Below are 20789 nucleotides of genomic sequence, written 5' to 3' on the forward strand. Positions count from 1 at the left end.
GGAAGTATTCCTGCCTCTTCTGATTTTGGAAAAATTTGAGGAGGATGGGTATTAGGGCTTCACTAAATGTTTGTTAAAATTTAGTGATGAAGCCATCTGGTCCAGGAGTTTTGTTCTTAGGTAGTTTTTTTTTTTATTACTAATTCAATTTTATTGCTGGTAATTGGTCTTTTCAGATTTTCTATTTCTTCCTGGGTCAGTCTTGGAAGGTTGTATTTTTCTAGAAAGTTGTCAATTTCTTCTATGTTATCCAGTTTGTTAACATATAATTTTGCATAGTATTCTCTCATCATTCTTTGTATTTCTGTGGTGTCCATAGTGATTTTTCCTTTCTCATTTCTGATTCTATTTATGTGTATAGACTCTCCTTTTTTCTTGATAAGTCTGGCTAGGGGTTTATCTATTTGTTAATTTTCTCAAAAAACCAGCTTGTTCTTTCATTGATTCTTTTGATTTTATTCTTCTCAATTTTATTTATTTCTGCTCTAATCTTTATTATGTCCATCCTTCTACTGACTTTGGGCCTCATTTGTTCTTCGTTTCCTAGTTTCATTAATTGTGAATTTAGACTATTCATATGGGATTGTTCTTCTTTCCTGCAATACACTTCCCTCTTAGCACAGCCTTCTCTGCATCCCACAAATTTTGTAGTGTTGAGTTTTTGTTGTCATATGTTTCCATATATTGCTTGATCTCTGTTTTTATTTGATCATTGACCCATTGATTATTTAGGAACATGTTGTTAAACCTCCATGTGTTTGTGGGCTTTTCTGTTTTCTTTGCATAATTTATTTCTAGTTTCATACCTTTGTGATCTGAGAAGCTGGTTGGTACAATTTCAATCTTTTTGAATTTACTGAGGCTCTTTTTGTGACCTAGTGTATGATCTATTCTTGAAAATGTTCCATGTGCACTTGTGAAGAATGTGTATCCTGCTGCTTTCGGGTGAAATGTTCTGTAGATGTCTGTTAGGTCCATGTGTTCTAATGTGCTGCTCAGTGCCTCTGTCTCTTACTTATTTTCTGTCTGGTTGATCTGTCCTTTGGAGTAAGTGGTGTGCTGAAGTCTCCTAAAATGAATGCATTGCATTCTATTTCTCCCTTTAATTCTGTTAGTGTTTGTTTCACATATGTAGGTGCTCCTATGTTGGGTGCATAGATATTTATAATGGTTTTATCCTCTTGTTGGACTGACCCCTTTATCATTATGTAATGTTTTTCTTTGTCTCTTGTTACTTTCTGTGTTTTGAAATCTATTTTGTCTGATACAAGTACTGCAACTCCTGCTTTTTTCTCTCTATTAGTTGCATGAAATATCTTTTCCATCCCTTCACTTTTAGTCTGTGTATGTCTTTGGGTTTGAGGTGAGGCTCTTGTAGGCAGCATATAGATGGGCCTTGTATTTTATTATTTCAGTGACTCTATGTCATTTGATTGGTGCATTCAGACCATTTACATTTAGGGTGATTATCAATAGGTATGTATTTATTGCCATTGCAGGCTTTAGATTTGTGGTTACCAAAGATTCAAGGGTAACTTCTTTACTATCTAACAGTCTAGTTTGACTCAGTATGCTATTACAAATACAATTTAAAGGTTCTTTTTTTTTCCTCCTTTTTCTTCCTCCTCCATTCATATTCTGTACTCTTCGTACCTTCACTGACTTTGGGAGTAGTTGATTTAACTTTGCATTTGTTTAGTAATTAATTGGTCTACTTTCTTTACTGTGGTTTTATTTCCTCTGGTTATAGCTATTTAGGCTTAGGAACACTTCTGTCTGTAGTGGTACCACAAAAGGCACTATAGAGGTGGTTTGTAGGAGGTAAATTCTCTCAGCTTTTGCTTATCTGAAAATTGTTTAATCCCTCCTTCAAATTTAAATGATAACCTTTCCAGGTAGATTATTCTTGGTTCAAGGCCCTTCTGCTTCATTGCATTAAATATATCATGCCACTCCCTTCTGGCCTCTAAGGCTTCTATTGAGAAGTTTGATGACAGCCTAATGGGTTTTCCTTTGTATGTGAACTTTTTTCTCTCTCTGGCTGCTTTTAAAAATCTGTCCTTATCCTTGATCTTTGCCATTTTAGTTATTTTATGTCTTGGTGTTGTCTTCCTTGGGTCCCTGTGTTGGGAGATCTGTGTATCTCCATGGCCTAAGAGGCTATCTCCTTCCCCAGATTGGGGAAGTCATCATCAATTACCTCCTCAAAGACACTTTCTATCCCTTTTCCTCTCTTCTTCTTCTGGTACCCCAATAATGTGAATATTGTTCTGTTTGGATTGGTCACACGGTTCTCTCAATATTCTTTCATTCCTAGAGATCCTTTTTTCTCTCTGTGCCTCAGCTTCTTTGTATTCCTGTTCTTTAATTTCTGTTTCATTTACCATCTCTTCTGCTTCATCTAACCTGCTTTTAAATCTCTCCATTGTATGTTTCATTGCAGATACTGTATTTTTCAGTGTATGTTATTCTATAATTCCTCCCTGAGTTCTTGCATATTTTTCTGTAGCACATGAGCATGTTTATGATTTTTATTTTGAAATCTTTTTTCAGGAAGATTGGTGAGTTCAGTTTAACTTGGCCCTCTTTCTGGTGTTTGTGGGATTTGGGTTTGAACCAGATACCTTTGATGTTTCATATTTGTAAATGGTGCCCTCTAGTGCCCAGAAGCTCTAATCTCTGGAGCTGCTCAGCCCGTGGAGTGATGGTGGGTGTAGCAGGTGAGCTGCTCTGGTGCCTGCCAGGAGGAAAGAGCTGTTCCCTGCTTCCCAGCTGCAGTGCCTGCCTCCATTGCCAGGGCCAGTGGGCTGAGCGCACAGGGAGGAGCCTCGATGCTGTGCCCCTGTATCTGCAATAGGCCAGGCCACCCTCTGGCTGACCTCATGCAATGGCAGGGGCAGCCAGTTTCCGAGCCGGTGCCTACCGGGATGAAGGAGCAGCAGGCTGTGTATTGCCATGGGTTCCTTGTCATTGTGTTGCCAGCCATGGGTATGGAGCACCTGAATCTCCTGAAAGTTCCCAACCTGCTGGGCAGAGTGTGCTGGGACAATTTTGTCTACTTGTCCTTTCTTCTCAGCAGCAAGCTCTGTCCAATCCTTTTTCCTTTAGCAGCCCTACTGATGTTAGGAAATCTTTCAGAGTGCCCTTGAACTGTTGTGGGTAACTGTTCTCCATAAGCGGCTAGAATCAGTCTCTCCAAGTATTCTACCTGTCTTAGCTTTCTAACGCCACTAATCTCCAAAGCACCATGTAATGTAGGTTCATGCTCCTAGAGCAGATCTCCAGGGCTGTGTGTTCAGCAGTTCTAGGCCTCCACCCACTCCCCGCTCCATTTCTCTTCCTCCCACAGGTGAGCTGGGGTGGGGAAGGGCTTGGGTTATGACAGATCACAGCTTTGGTACTTTACCCTTTTCCTTGAGGTCTGCCCAGTTCCCCAGGTTTAGACAGTCTGCTGCAGCCTTCTTTCCTTTTGTTTTTTCAGGATTAGTTGTATTTGCTATATTTTCAAAGTATATGTGGTTTGGGGAGGAGGTTTCTGTCTCACCTCTCACGCTGCCATCTTTAATCCCACCATCTCTTTATTATATTTGCCTTCTGATATGTGAGGGAGTAGAAGCTTAATCAGTATTCCTATGTTGAGTTTTAAGTATCTTGCATCTGTTCAATGGCACTGAAATATGTTTTCCTTTCAGAAATGACCTAACTTAGTTTAAGGGTTTCCTTAATAAAATAAGTATGTCCAGTATCATGTCACACAATTATACACTCAACTGTTTTTATAGTCATGTTTTTGAATGTCTCTCCTCCACAGATCATTTTCCGTAAAATCAGTGATGTGAAGAAAGAGGAGGAGGAACGCCTCAGGCAGAAGAATGAGGTCACCCTCAGCATCCCTGTGGACCACCCGGTCAGAAAGCTCTTCCAAAAGTTCAAGCAGCAGAAGGAGCTGCGGAATCAAGGGTCAGCGCAGGGTGACCCTGAGCGGAACCAGCTCCAGGTAGAAAGCCGCTCCTTGCAGAATGGAGCCTCCATCACTGGCACCAGTGTGGTCACTGTGTCACAGATCACACCCATTCAGACATCTCTGGCCTACGTGAAAACGAGTGAGGCCCTCAAGCAAAATAACCGCGATGCCATGGAACTCAAGCCCAATGGTGGTGCTGACCCCAAATGTCTCAAAGTCAACAGCCCAATAAGAATGAAGAATGGAAATGGCAAAGGGTGGCTGCGACTCAAGAATAATATGGGAGCTCATGAGGAGAAAAAGGAAGACTGGAATAACGTCACTAAAGCAGAGTCCATGGGGCTATTGTCAGAGGACCCCAAGGGCAGCGATTCAGAGAACAGTGTGACCAAAAACCCTTTAAGGAAAACAGATTCTTGTGACAGCGGAATTACAAAAAGTGACCTTCGTTTGGATAAGGCCGGTGAGGCCCGAAGTCCGCTGGAGCATAGCCCCGTTCAGGCTGATGCCAAGCACCCCTTTTATCCCATTCCCGAGCAGGCCTTACAGACCACACTGCAGGAAGTCAAACATGAACTCAAAGAGGACATCCAGCTGCTAAGCTGCAGAATGACTGCCCTGGAAAAGCAGGTGGCAGAGATTTTAAAAATACTCTCAGAAAAAAGTGTGCCCCAGACCTCTTCTCCCAAATCCCAAATGCCACTCCAGGTACCTCCCCAAATACCATGTCAGGATATTTTTAGTGTTTCGAGGCCTGAGTCACCTGAATCTGACAAAGATGAAATCCACTTTTAATATATATACATATATATTTGTTAATATATTAAAAACAGTATATACATCTATATACATATGTGTGTATATACAGTATATACATATATATATATTTTCACTTGCTTTCAATATGATGAACACAGTATGGATTTTGATATGTAAATATTGCATGTCCAGCTGGATTCTGGCCTGCCAAAGATGATTATTTAAAAACATAGATATTGCTTGTATATTATGCAGTTGACTGCATGCACACTTTACATTTATTTATAATCTCTGTTCTATAAAAAAAGTATGATTTTTGTTAACCAAGGCAATGTAATGTTTGAACAATCAGGGTCCAACCTGCCAATGTTGCTGTGACAAATTTGATTCTCAGGCTGAGTATATTGAGCTGCCATTTCCTCACTGTTCTGTTTAGTTAAAATGATGGTTTATTGCAAAGGAAGAGTTCAACCTCTTAAACTGTTTGCATCACTTTATAATCTCTTTCCATAGGATGTTTTTATGTAATTTAGTGCTAGATCATTTTCTCCAACAGGCAGTGTTTGTTCCATTTAAATGACTGTTTTGTTGCCTAAGTTAGATAGCAGTGTGGGATACTGAGAACGTATTGCTGTGGGTTTTGTGCATGAATTGCATTTTCGCTCAACTATACTTCTCCTTCTTTAACATTATACTTAGATAGTAATCATTGACTCTTATGTAAGGCAATCTCTGCTCCCTCCGTCTTGGAGAAGAGCTGCCATTTTATCAATCCCATAAATACTAAACTATTAATAGGGTGTATATTATTATAGAAACACTGCACCACAGGGTAAAAGGGCCTTTTAACAATTTATATGTTAGAGATGCTGATTTTCCAAAGGTGATGAATGTTCTAAATTTGTGTTTCTCAAACTGGTTCAAAGGTGAAGTTGGAAGTCTCTTAGAAAGAAACAAACAGAAAATATTTAAGTAATAATATCAAAATTTGAACTATAATGATATAAAATAAAAAATAATGTGAACAGATAGACAAGTTTTTATAGTGTATCAGTAACTTAGAAAGAATGAAACACAGGTATGGAATTGTTTGCACATGATTGTTACTCTTTGTAGAGATGCCACATGAAAGTGGTTTAAAAAAACAACTAAAAAGTAGAGGTTAAGTTGCTCAATTCAGATAACTGCTTTTCTATAATATTATTGTGGTTACAATTTTGTAAAGCTCTTTTGCACACAGTTCTACTGCTGGACTTTTGCATTGATACAATAGACTGCTGTATGTGGGTCAGGCAGATCCACTAATTGAAAGGGGCTACTAAAGACTGAATTTCAGAGTCTTTGGGTCACAAATCCTCTTCTTAGAAAGTGCCTCAACTACAAAAAAAAGTCACAAAGAGTTGTGTACAGCTAGTCCCTTAAATGATATGTATTGGGAATAAAATAATGTTCATTTGCCAGAACCCAGAAGAATTAATTTCTTTTGACTAATGGATATTTTATGAAGTTGATCAAAGAGGTATACTTTTGAATTGGTGCATGCATGACATTTAATAATGGAAGCAGGGCAGTTAATTGTTTGCACCAAGTTGAAAGTATATTCCAATAATTTGTACATTATCAGACCATCTGTACATATACATTAACAACATACACAAGATGATAGCAAAATCAAAGGAAATATTTTGATCTATTGTACCCATTTGTATGAGCTTTTCTATCTCCTAGCATCCCCAAACAAAACCATCAGAATTGAAAGACAAGTTATCACAATCAGACTGGAGATATGCCAAACAAAGTAATTTATAAGAAAAACAGTTGACATTTTACAATTTCTATTAGAACATCTTCACATGCCCATAAGATGTACCTCTTTAATCCAGGAATCTCAGAATAGGTGTTATTTGCCATGGTTCCATATTCCTTTCTTTGTGCTGTAACATCCATTACCCATAATGGAAGTTTTCAGGGGAGCCTATCTTCGTGCTATGTTGCAGTATCTACTCACCATTGGCACAAGATGATGAGGTGATCATGGTGTAAGAAATCAGCCTTGAAATTGGGACTTCATTACTTTCATGGTGAGGATGGTACTTTGTTCTTGACCTCTGGCATTTATTGAATTTCAGGTCATTTGTCTATTTAATCATGTATGAGACTAGGATGGCTAACTAAGCTTTTAAAGGTGAATGAATGGTAAAAATAAGCTGAGTACAGGAATGGTCAGTTTAACTTTAGCCATGTGTTTCAAAAGTAGTGGTTGGTGTAAAGGTATTAGACAGTGTGAACCAGCAGCGCAGTTTGAAGTTGCAATCCATGCCTTTGCTTGTTAGTGGTGCAAGTATTTACTGTTCTGACATTGACTCAATTTCAACTAATGGACCTACAACATTATCATTCATGTGTATGGAAAAGAAACATGACTTTGAACTGAAGGTTGTCACAAAGAGGGGAAGGAAGTAGCAATTGTTTATTTATGATGCAGTTATATTGTTCTTTTCTGGCCACCTTCATTCCTATGTGCATGACATGCTGAGGTGCTGAATGCACTCTCTTGTTTTCAGCAGGAATGCATGTGTTCAGCAAACGTTGTATATATACAGTAGTCTTTTAGTCCCATATTCCATGATTCTTACCAGTTAAACTTAACTCAGATTTGAATGAAGGGTGAGCACTTGTTTTAATATGTGCAATAACGATACGTCATGTTGTGTGTTGCCTCAGCCAGCACACAGACAGTAGATTCTCTTTTGGAGGACCAGACAACTGCATGTTTTATTCTTACACTGTATAGATGCTCTTGGTGCATCAAGAATAAAGATTTTATTATTATATTTCTGAACAATGTACTAATAAGAGTAAATGGATATGTACTTAAAAGCCAAACATTTTCCAAAAGCAACTTGTACTCCTTCAATATTTTTCTATGGTAATCTATATGATCAAATGCTCTTACTTGGACAGGTGGTTGTAATGTAATAGCAAAAATCAAACAAAAATGGAAATACAAACTGTGCATCATAATGGCAATTTTTATCAGTCTACGTTAGGATATTATTTCACTAAATGTGGTCTGGTAGATAGAGGAGCTTACAATGAAGGGCAAATAGGCATACAAAAGACAGATGATGATACCAAAGTATTAGTGTACCACATTGACATAAATAGTACTCAGAAGGAAGGGTTCAGGCATAGATGTTAGAGACACATAATTCATTGTTACATTGGAAAATTTTTATCATGATGCTGGTTTCCTCTCACATTAAGTATAGAAATACAAATGTCCTAAGTATTACATTAAAAAGATTATATAGAGCAGAGCAAGAGATTTAGTAAACTTGGAGTTTTAAATCTCTCCTAAGAACAAATGTATACTCCTGGAGTACCCAACACTTTAACAGGAATATTAATTCTCACCATTAACTAAAGTGCTATTTTGAAAATTAACCTTACTGGAGCCCAAGTACAAATCCCAGTTTCCCTTAAATATAAGGAGATTTTGTTCACCTGTGAGATCTGGCCAAATTTCTGTTCAATTTTAAATAACTGAATTCTTTTAGAAAGCTTTTTTTTTTAATTAGTCTTCAGAGCAGTGATTGTTTTTAGGTGGGCAGTGGCTGGTACTGGTGACATTACTGGTCATATTCCTAATGAATTCTGCTATTGTATATAATTTTAATCTTGTATGTAATTTTATCTGTCTCTTTTCCAAAATTTTATGGAGGTATTAAGACAATTTGTCTAGAATGTACATATCATACATGAATAACTGTAAAATATCGGTATTTTGTAATTATGTGAATGTTGTATTTCAATATTTTGTTATGGATAAAGCATTTCTCTTGTGACCTTGTTGTAAAGGGAGAGAAGAAAGAACAGTCTTTTGGAAAACATGCTAGGATGAGTAACTGAGCTCCACCTTGGACTATGAATCTATCTTTCCTCAATGACAGTGCAATTCTAGGCAAGTAAACTGTCCGGGACTTCAACTTCCCCCATCAATAAATAAAATAAAGATAACAAATGCTCCCTTCTTATATCAAGATGGTGTTAGTTCAGTGGAAAAATCAACTTCCTCTCAAATGAAAGTCACATTATCACTTTTTTTCTTTTGTTCATAGATCAGCTGAGATGTGATCTCTATGTGTTTAGAGAAGATTTCACTGGTCAGAGTTTGGTGGAGAAAGATACCAATGACTAAGTAATTAGTGGCATGTGAGCAAAAGACTTGAAAATTATCTGAGAAGTTAGAATTACTAATTTCAAGTAAACATAGAAGAATGAAGGTCTTTTGAGGGAAGGAAGAGAGAAAAAGACATGTAAATACCGTGATGTTTCTTATTCTACTTAATCATGCTGCTCAGCATAAATTCTTAATTTTTGTGAGGAAAACTAAACAAATTGTTGAGTATTCAATGGTCTAGAACAATTCATCTTTCAACTTTTTGTGTAAAATAATCATGACTTACTCAATATATATGACTCCTCATAGATCTTCTGTAACAAAATTCCTACCTATGAAACAATTCTTTCCAATGACCAGTTAATTTTTCAATGTGTATCTTGAACTGGAAAAAAAAAAAAGGTTAAAAAAGAAAACCACTCATGTTATTGTGTCCTAAGTTAGAGTTTTTTAATTTAGAAATTTATGTGATGGGTAATATAGGTAACTCAAGGAAGCCACTTATAGCATGTAAACATTTTGTTGTTGAAAATGAGATTAATTATGTTAACGTTTGTTCACTCTGCAGAGAGTCTTGTATCCTAAGGGAGATACTCAAACCTGCAGTCACTACATTTGTCATGACCCTTTGAGTAAAGAAAATAGAAAGAGCACATAGAAACACATGGGAAACTTTTTTGCACTACAAGAGCTACTTCCATCTCTTACTGGATTTTTTAATCTTTATAAAAAATCATAATTGAAAAACTGTTATTATAAATTAGAAATTAGGCATTATTTTGAAAGCAGACATAATTTCTCAATTTAAAGAAGGATTAGTTATAAACGCCTGATATATTCAAGTAGTATTAGAAGAGGTTTAAGGGATTCAGTCATCACTGGCTGTGATGACTTTGTTCTATTCATTGTAATTTGATTTATTTGCTAGGTGGTCAGTAACATTTATATTTTTATCCACCGTGATAGGCCCATGGCATTCCAAATTATAGTCTCATTACATATGTATTCTACACATATGTAAATAAATATTTTCAATCACCTGATCTCAGTGTAAATTTTGTACTTACAGCCAAAACATTGTTAGCAGCTTAGATAATAAAAACTCTTTAAACTATGGCATGACATTCTTTGTGTTTTAGCTGGTTGGTATAGATCAATTTGACAATGTAAGAAAGATTCTTCTTATCTTGGCCCAGGAAAACAAGCCACAAAGTGATGTATGTGGGACAACACAATCAAAATAAAATCAAGACCACATTTTAAATAGGTTAGTGGAACCAGGTTCCTGAGCTCGCAGGAGTCCAAATCAGGATTTGTGTTCCATGTTTGGAACAAATCTACAAAGAGGAGCATAAAATTTAGATGCATGGAGATCTAAGTATGGTCACTGGCAATGCCTATGGGTGCAATCAGATCAACTCTGGTGAGTTTATATAGATTTTATGTTGTCTTAGCTTTGCTGGTGTGCATTGTGTTGACTGTTTTGTGTAAGTATGTGCGGCCCACTCAGTGAGAGGATTTGCTAATGCTGGATGTGCCATTAGTCAAAACAAAAAAAAGAAAAGTGTGGATGGGGGCAACCACAACAGGGCATTTGAACAGAAACAAAAGTGTAACATCCACATTTCTGTAGTTACAGCTTATTTTTCTCATTGGCACATCACCAGGCAAAACAAAAGGACAAATTCGAAGGGATTTCCAAGTGTCAAAGAGTCTTTAAACATTAAATAATGTGTACAAAACTCAATGTAATCTTAGGACTCAAGTGTTAAATTTTAACAAAGCTATGCTGCATATATCCTTCTTTAGTATCAGGTTTTCTGATCCTTAAGCGAAGGAGGGCTATGTGAGATGTTTCTGGTATACCCATGAATCAATTATAAAAAATTCAGTTTTAACAGTAAAGCTACAGAATCATTATTAAAAGAGACACATGGTCAGGTTTTCCATCCCTCTTTCCTATGAGATTTAGATTTTCAATAAAATATTTTTGTCAGACTTTATTTTCAAGAATCATCACCACAAGCTTAATGTTAATTCACATTTGCATTCATTCTTTTTGGCATTTGACATTCACCTTTTATTTCTCTGTAAAGGTGTCTATTAATTCTGTTAATTTTTTACAAATTTACAGGTCTTTTATCTCTTGGATTTTACCAAACTTTTCTCATTGAGAACATTTCCAGAGCCAGAGATTTAAATGCTAAAAAGAAGAAATATGAGTTATTCAGTATTTCACATTTAAAAAACAATAGACTTCTTATTTTAGGATAAAATGCTTACTCTGAACTCCAGTGGTTTCATTTTCCATCCTTGATATTTTTCCACCCAAACCACTAAAAAAAAGAAGGCTCAAAACTTTTCTTTGACCCTAGGTCCTTTTCTACGTTGGAAATGGTGAAGATAGACATTTATGAAATTATAAATTTGATCTTTGTTTTCATGATAAATTTCATTAAAAAATTGTCACAATTTTTAAAATGGTATTATTTCCAAATGTCATAGTGAAAATCAGTTTTAGGTCATAAAGTATGTGAAAATGAGAAGCACTAAAAAAACAAGAAGCACATTCTTTATTTACAAAATAATTAATAGAATTATGATGCCTAATTATATCAAATAAATCAGTTTGTTAAACATTGCCCAATTTAATTATTATTAATGTTTCATCTTCAAAGCATTTTATGTAAAATAATTGGTTCTTAGCTATCCAGTGAGGGCAGAAAACATCTCTTACCCAAATCCCAAAACTACTGATACTGTGAGTTCCACTACTATGTCTTTAGGGTCCTTCCCAGGCTCTCAGAATGTTTGGGGGCATACACAAACACACATAACCAAACAAAGCACCTTCTTCTACATGACTTTTTCATTCTTTGAAGAGTGTTTAAGTTTATTAAGCTGCACGATGGAGTTTGGGAGTGCTTAATTTAGAAAAATTATTTAGGTAAACATGTTGACATACTTGTTTAGATAGTATTGGAATTTGTATTCCTACATTCTAATTAAGAATCATGTTATGCAGGGAAGGGGAATATGAGCTAGAATTCTTTAATGCCTACTATGTGCTAGATGTAACGATATTGGTCTGGCCTCTAACTTGAGACTCTCTCTTGATTTTTATGATGAAACCGATGTGTTTGCAAGCTTAATGAGGGTCAGGACCACTGAGAATTTGGAGTAGGAACCAGGAAAGTGATGAAGACAAAGGCTGAGAGAAAACTGAGTGGAATATCTCTGCTTCTTTCCTTTGGGGTTAGAAGTTAAATAAGTTGAGTTAAGATTAAATTTATTGAGTGCTCACTCTCTATTTATACTACGCTAAACACTTTGTTTAGATCTATCAAATTTAATTTTTGCAAACATGAAAGGATCGATTTGGGAACTTGTCAGGATAGCATAGCTATTGAGTGGTAAAGGTGAAATTCTAACACAGGCAGATAGACCCTACAGAGAAAACTTCATTTTATAGAATACTGACATTGCTGGGGCTATCTAGTCCAACCAAAAATTCCAGATCTTTCATGACATGTTCTTTTAAAGGTTCCTAAAACTAAAATAGTTTTCAAAAATTTCACTCTATAATATAAACATAAATGTTTGATTTTTCATGATAGGTTAGAGCAAAGAACAGAGTTTGAAGTCATAACTTACAAATACAAATCTCATCCCAATAATGGAATTTTCCTTCATTTATCCCAACAATCAAAAGGCATCTATCTATGGAGGTTAATCGCCAAATGTGGTTATAAGTAAGAAGCAAACTGTAGTCACTGGTATTAAAATTTGCTTTTCCAGTTGAATTTTAACCTAAAGAGGTAATAAATTAATGCATGATAGTCAAGGAAAGCAAAAGAGGCATTCAGATTTTCTCTATTTTCCCTTCATTTTTAATGTTGGGATTTAGGTAAGACTCCAGAAAAATTTTATTTTTAAAATTATTTTTCGACCCACTGAGTTTTAAGTAGATTATGCAGACCATTTTATTGATTATACTGATGTTGGCTTTTTGGCCAAACCACTATTAAATGCATTATCCAAATGCACTACTTCTGTTGAGAATGGCAATTTGTGTTATTTCCAAATTTAAAGAGTCTGCTGTATGTATATTTACTTTGGAGAGTTTAAATAATTTTCTCTATGAAAACAATGTTAATTTTCTGAAAGTGATTTATTTTTCTACCCTTTGAGATTTTTTTAAGCTTTCTTGAGATAAGAAAAAAGAAAGTATTACAACATAATGCTCTGGGATCCTTAGCCTAAACCATCCAGTTTTTGATCATATAGCCAGAGGTACCCATGGAAGGAAGGAATCACTGTTTTTCATAATAACCATTGGAGACCCCAGTGACACTATACAAAGCTTTTTATACTTAGCTTACATTCATTCCTGGCTTTTATATTATCTTTGCAGTATTATTTAATTGAAGTCATAATTGTACTACAACTAAAAGCACTTAGTCAAAGAACAATTGGCCCAGATGTTGGTCAGGGTTATAACTGAGGGAAAAGAAATAGTGAGGGCTAAGGAGAGCCAGTGCCCCCTCTTAATGTGCTTCCTTTGTGTGATGCTTTTAATAGTACAGGCAAATGAGCAAATAGGAAGAAGAGCTAGCAAACTATGCAAAATCACAGTACAGATTCATTTTTAATTCCATGTCAAAGAAAGTTTGGTAGACCTGAGTCTAATATTGGCACGTGATGTCACAGCCATGCATTGTCATTTTATACAAAAACCAGATGTACTTTCATCTAAAATAAAATTATTTAACATAAACCCCAATTTAGAAAAATAGCAGTGAGGACTTGTTTTTTATCTCTGTGGGAATGTTTTCATGTTGTGATTCTTGGAATTCTTTCTCAGAGAGGGTGTAAATGTAGCGTTCACTTATGTCTTGTTTTGGTAGACAGCACAGCCGTCTTCCACTGAGTGGTCATCTTCCACTTGAGAGCCCATTCACAGTCAAAGCAACACGGAACATGCATTTCATAAAAGGAACTATGTGATTGTTACCACACTGAAACTGGAAACTAGTTTAGAACCATTTCTTCCCTGAAACATTTATGATATTTTACTGAAAAAGCAAAGACTCCTAGAAGTGCTTGGTACTCAGACAACACCAATTAAAATGTGCATATTTATGATATATTGAAAATAGATTTCTTTTTAGTGTATGTCATAGTGACTTTGTTTACTCCGGTTGTGGCATTTTGTATACTATAATGCAAATTCCTGACCTGACTACAATACTAATGTTACTATGGGAATTTATTTTCACAAATTCTTAAATGCTTTTGCCCCTGCAACTATATTGATGGGAATTTGGGGTATTAAAAATGCCTCTCTCTACAAGGGTAATTCACTGGAAGCAATTGATTATGTATTGGCCAAGAAAACAATGCAAAAATTTCATGTGATGTTTTTAATACTCTATGCTAAACAATACTTGTTTGCTCTTTTCAAAATCTAATTCATGCTTAGCAGGTAATTTTTTCTACTTAAAAAAAGGTATAGTAATGTGTAATTTAGAAATTTTTAATGTACTATTGACCTATCACCTGACTGTTGAGAGAATGTGAAAATATTTTAACTCTGTGATATTAGGGTCAATTCTGGAAATCTTGTGATCAAAATTTGATTGCTTCTGGAAAGTTTGTGATGAATATCACTTTATTTAAAATTTTTCTCAAGAAACAGTCATTTAAAAAAGTGAATGGCAGGTGGAAGTTTCTAACCCAAAAGAATTCTGGGTTTCAGCACAATACACTGTCTTACATCAGGGAGGATTAACTTAGGGTTTTTTCACACTTTATTTAAATGTGAATATTTTTTCATGATACAGAATAAAATGTGCATTTTATGGAACTTGTTTGAATTGAGTCTTTGTTGAAAATTATTATTTTGAATTTGGTTTAATAAATGAAAACTTTGCCTTACAAAGACATGAAGCAGTGCATTCAGAGAAAATAGTCTTGATATATTAGCTTTGATAATGTCACTTTAAACTTCTATCATGCTTTTCCTCTGATAAATTGCACTGTGCTGGTACAAGCAATACAATTAAAGTAGTGTCATATCAGAAGTTAAAATTTTAAACCCCAGGAGTAAATTTGTTTTAATTAGGTGATTTCTCTGTTTCATGAGAAATAGGTAATGATAAAATCTAGATAGAATTTTGGAGAAAATTTTATTTTGAATGTTTTTTTAATTCTATCAATCTACCAAAAATGTTATAACTTTCTTAACATTATGGGTTTATCCCAGTCTGTGAAGTTTAGAAACACAAGGACAGAATGTACATGGAACAATAGAATCTGTTCATTTTTTGGAAAAATTCATAAATGGTTTTGCCACTAGCCCCTGAGGCATTAAAAGGCAAGGACTGAATATGTGCTAGGACAAAGACTATTGTATGAGCACTGAAGATTTTTTCTCATTAAAGAAACACAAGTTAAGGGACGCTTTTTTGGACATCACTGAAGAGTTATTCTTATCTATTACTTTTCTGTGCAATATGACATTTTGATTAGAGGACAGCTAAGCAAAGCTCTGTCTTTGTTATGGGTGTATTATGGTGCATTCATGGAGAATAGAGATTCTAGTCGGCTCTCGTTTATGCAGGAGACAAGGGTGTCATGTCCACACAGAGCTAAACAGATCAACCAAGTGGTGGCATACTTTTTATATAAATAATCAATAATTAATATGTTCTCGTCGTTTTGCCCTTTTTTTCTCTTCTTTATATACCACACACACACACACACACACACACACACACACACACACACTCAACAATAAATAACAGTCTTTCCTTGTAAGTTTTGTGGTAATATAAGAAGTGGGAAAGAACAATTTTCAAAACATGTTAAAACATATTCTAGATTTGTCTAAGTACTCAAGTAACAAATAGTATTAAAAGGAGAATGAGAGAGAGACTTCTGTCCCATGAGATATTTTCTCCTAAGAGTATCATGAAGAATAGAATAAGCTTGCATCTTACCATCTTCAATCTTGTATCAGTAGGTTTCTGCTCCTAGCCAGCAAGAAAGGCTTTGCTTTCTGTAAGATTGCTGAAAACACTCAGTTTGCCTATATCAAGTCAGATCCATTTTGTTTAATTTAGGCAAATAAGCACAAGGTGCTTTAATTAGATTAAAGATGTGCCCACTGCGAGCAAATCAGCACCAACAATTTACAGATGGAAGGGATTTGTGACTGGATCGGCACCACATCACTTTGAGAAATGAAGAAACCAAGAACTGGAGAGGGTAAGACATTTTCCAAAGTTACTTTTGTAGTTAGTAGAGTAGCTGGGATTAAAATTCAATTGTCTTGATTTTAAGTCAGTGTTTTTTCAGATCGCTGTCTGAATTTTCCACAGTGTAACACACGGACACACACACACACAAACACTTTTGATTTAATACTGCTGAAAATGTTGCTAGTTTCATCTTTGAGTGTTGCTGAAAGGACAATTGGGTGTCCAACTATGCTATTTACACAAAGGTGTATGTCCTTTATTTCAGTTTTGCTAAATAAAAAAAAATAGTGTCTCACAAAAGCCATACTCTCCCTTTACTATTAAGATTGTTATCTAGTATCCTACAATCATGATACTCTGTGCACCCAAGAGTTTTAGTATTGAGAACTAAATAGATCATTTTCTTGTTGTGTCTTGTGAAGGCTGAACAATAGGACCAGAGTTCAAGAAGACTGAAATCCTCTTGGTTCTTAAAATTCACTGGGACTATTGCCATGAAAAGGACAAATGTTGATGATTTATAAACAGCTGTTCAATGCGATGAGTGAATGGTAGGAAGTGCTAACATCTTGTCACCTGGAGATGTTCAACCCATCAAACAACATTGCTCTGTGGACGGTATGGTGACCAGACTGACTAAATGCAGCTTCCCCCAGAGAGCGGATCCTAGGGCTGTCTTCCACAACCGTGAATATTGTTTGAAGACCAACAATAAGTTTCTGTTGAAATTCTTTATGCTAATGCATTTGAGCCATTTAATTTACCGATTGGCAGGAGTTCAGAACAATACCCGGGTGTAGAGAGAGGGAAGAGTTTCAGGTCCTCTGTACTCTCTTTAAATTTCCATGCTCTCTACTCCTAACACCCTTCCCACAAATCCTAACAACTCAGGGAAGGAGCGAAGGGAGCCGATTTTCAGAATCCTGGCTCTTTCACTGCTGCATACATACACTATGCTCTGTTCCCTGTAGTTTTCCACTGGGCTTGAAGCTGGGGGAGGAAAAGAAATGCTCTGCAGGTGACCTTGAGCTGGTGGCTTTGTGGCTCCCTGCCTGTTTAAGGAAAAAAGGGAGGGCTAAAGAAGACATCCAGCAGTGAACAGGGGTCCTCTGAAAGGAGGGAGGGGCAGGAGGGGCTGTGCCTTTTGGCAGCAGCAGAGCAGACTCTTCTGTGCAGGTGGAGCTGCCAGAAGCCTCTCTCATCTTCCTTTCCTCTGCTAGTGGGTCCTTTGTTCTTTGTGTAGCCTCTAGTATGTTTGGACCAGATCAGATGAGGTAATAGCACTGAAAGGGCTTTGAAAAATATAATGGGTCATACAAAATCTGAGGTTCTTTCTATTTGCCATTGATTTTCCCAGCAGTCAAACATAGATTCCAGAACTTACTGAGAAGGAGCCATAAATATTAATAACATACACTGACACCCAGCTTCTAGCGAAGTTCCAGGATTTTCTCATATGTAAAGAAAATCAGACAAGATCAAAGTGTGTTCAGGCGTGGCCAGCAGCTGGAGTGCATTTATTTTCCTGTCACCTCTTAAGGCAAATGTAAACACCACACATCCTCTCCCACCCCTCACCCCCACTTCTGGATATGAAATATTTCTTAAAAGATCATTAACTTATGGGCTATATCATAAAAACGGCCCCAGCTTCATTAATCTGAAATTCTCAAGAAAGCGGTGCTATTTGACTTTCTCACTTCCAGAGTTAGTAATCAGTATCTTAGGAAGTCTCTGTCACATAGACTAGGAATTAAGTCAGTTCTTTCTGATTTATGATTCAGAGTAATAAGATAAATGCCCAAAGCTAATGTTAAAGCAGCAGAGGTGCTAGATGTAGAGTTCATTTAAGACTCTTACACAACTTATTTAGATGTAAGTGAGGAAATAGTGCTGAAGTTGACAACTTAAAGTGTGTATACCAAATGTAACACAGAGACCACAATTCATACCAACAACTTCATCTTCCCCATCAAGCTTCCATTCTACACCTGCTGGGATGTCTGCAGTTTTATAGAATTGCACCTGTTGTGTTTTTGCTGCTATTGTGACTGCTTTACTTGGGTTGACTTTGGTATAGAACCAAGATTCTTACTATTTCATATGTTGTATGTAAATGGGTGGATGAATGGATGGGTGGATAAGTAAGTAGAATTAATGACTATTTGTCAGATAGAGTCCTAGTTGCTTTCACATCTAATGCTACCAGTGACCCCATTAGAGAGACAAGGCCACAGGTTCTGGGTGACTAAGAGCCTTTTCTAAGCTCACATAGCTAGAAAGTATCAGAGAATGTTTTCAAACCCAGATATCTGACTCCGAATCAAGTTTTTATTTGCCTCAAAGTGACCCTTAAACACACATTAGATACCTGGTTATCATGTCAGCACTTGTAGAAATAAACGTTAAAATTATTTTGAGGAGTACTCTTTATGAGTTCAGGGTCTTCACAGAAAGTTATCCTCTGATTATAGAATGTCAGGGATTTTTGGCCTTGTGCTCTTTCAAAGGCAGGAGAAAAGCTAAGGTTCACCTTTACGTATGGTCACAGATATAAACTACTGCTGTTCATGGGATCCCTGTACTTTCTCCTTTGCACAGTGATCTTTGCAGGATTGCAGGAGCCCCTCAGGAGGCCTGAGCTCAGGGCAGGACACTCGGGTGACGTGGGCAGGAGGTCCTGGAAGGAAATGGTGGTGTTGTCTTCTTCCTTTATAGCTCCTTGCATGTTTAAAATGTGCCCTGTATGCAGCACTGTTCCAACAATTAAAAGTCCTGAAAGAATTCTTGGAATAGTTCAGATCTATTCCTTTTAGATTCTCTTCTGCTTTGAAAAGCTTTAACACAGCAACTCATTCAGGAAAGAGATACCTACCACTTGGTGTTTTTGCATTGAGGATGAGTGAGATACCCTAAATCACTTCTGTCTGCAAATGTGTGTTAGAAGGCCTGAAATTCCATGTGCTGCCTTACTATGTTTGTGCCTAAGAGGACCTCAAGGTGAGCTCCCCTGATTTTCAGAGGTGAGCTCTCACCTTATCCTAACAGGAAAGGCTGCCCCCTGCCTAGTTCTCTGTGAGCCAGCACAGCTGCTTTCCCCCTGGTCCTCAGCCTGACAGCACTGCGCCTCCCTGACAGCTCGGGAGGTTTTTCAAACAAGCCAATCACATCCTCATGGGAGAACCAAGGGTCACCTCGCCCTCTTATTTCGGCAAAGCCTCTCCCACCCACAGCCCCTGCTCGTTCGTCCCTGAATGCAGGCAGTCCCAGGGTGTTTCTGCATGTATACAATGCCTTTCCGTCCCAGACCATGAGTACGCAGCTGATAAGCTGCTGTTTCATCTGTCCAGTGTTTGGTGTCGTGTTTTGACCATCGTGTGTAATTTTGAATGTGGGAACCACTCCCTTGACAATAAGGCAAATAGATTCAATAAGAACAGAATGTAATTCACTTTATTGAAGAGAATTTTAATGTCCATCAACTAATACTGTTCATCAAAGTAAGCACATTTTCTCTTTTCACTTTGATGAATTCATTAAATGACAATTTATACAGTAGAGCTTTGTAGTCAAATGTGGTAATAAAATTTGATTGGGTAAATACTTTGGATTTTGTCTTTTGATGTGTTGCTAATATTTCATAATAAAAGCAGTTTGTTTAATGTACATGGAGGTCAGTCATGTAGTAAAAATCAGTCTCTTTTATCCAGTTTGAATGCTTAGAACAAACTTTATTCCTCATTTACTGTTCTTGACGCTGGACTTTGTGGATGCAAAAAACTGGAAAAATGACACTTTCCCTCCTGCAAATGTTTTCACTTTCCACGATACTCCTTTCATTTTCTAGGTATCATTTATTTATAGTTACCTGGGCAGTTCAATGGAAAGAGAAACTGGGCTTTTTCATGGTTCTTACACAATCTTTTGATTAAAAAGTTTGAACAGATTGTTTAGACCATTAATTCTCAGCTGGGGGCATTTTACTCCCAAGGAAAATTTGTCAATTTCTGGGGACATTTTGGTTGTCTAACTGGAGCAGCAGCACTAAGGGTGTTTATGGGTAGAGACTAGGGATGCTGCTAAACACCCTACATTGCACAGGATGCCCCCGTAGTAAGGAATTATCCAGCCCCATATATGCATAGTGCTGAGGTTGAATGCAATACTGTGATACAGTCCCCATTCCTGCAACAGAACTCTGAAAACTTGAATTTCCTAAGTGATGAGAGAGATGTAGTTATCTTTTGTGATGTTAATGAAGTGGCTTTAGGACCTAGAAACTGGTTGCTGAGGAGCCAACCGTATGATTAGAGAGATGGAACTTTCAGTCCTACCCCACCCCTCCAGGGAGGGGAAAGGGGCTGGAGATTGAGTTCAATCCCCAGTGCCCACTGAGTTAATAAGTCACATGTAGGTAATGAAGCCTCCATACAAACCCAAAAGGATGAGGCTCAGAGAGCTTCCTGCTTGGTGAACACAATGGAGATTTGGGGAGAATGGTGCACCTGGAGAGAGCATGGAAGCTGTGCCCCTTCCCCATACCTAGCCCTATGAATCTTTTCCAGCTGGCTGTTCCAGAGTTAATATTCTTTTATAATCAACTGGTAATCTAGTAAGTAAA

At 36.9% G+C, this 20789-nt stretch overlaps 1 protein-coding gene across 1 annotated transcript in view; it reads left to right on the top strand.

Moving 5' to 3' along the window:
* Positions 1 to 8778, top strand: part of KCNH5 (potassium voltage-gated channel subfamily H member 5) — a 352997-nt gene extending 344219 nt beyond the window's left edge. Inside the window, exon 11 of the mRNA XM_057488394.1 lies at positions 3812 to 8778. Within this exon, the coding sequence (XP_057344377.1) occupies positions 3812 to 4759 (948 nt within the window). The 3' untranslated portion in view covers positions 4760 to 8778. The remainder of the gene's footprint in view (positions 1 to 3811) is intronic.
* Positions 8779 to 20789: the final 12011 nt, after the last annotated feature.

The sequence above is a fragment of the Manis pentadactyla genome, chromosome 11 (genome assembly GCF_030020395.1).
Source record: "Manis pentadactyla isolate mManPen7 chromosome 11, mManPen7.hap1, whole genome shotgun sequence".
Classification (NCBI taxonomy): Eukaryota; Metazoa; Chordata; class Mammalia; order Pholidota; family Manidae; genus Manis; species Manis pentadactyla.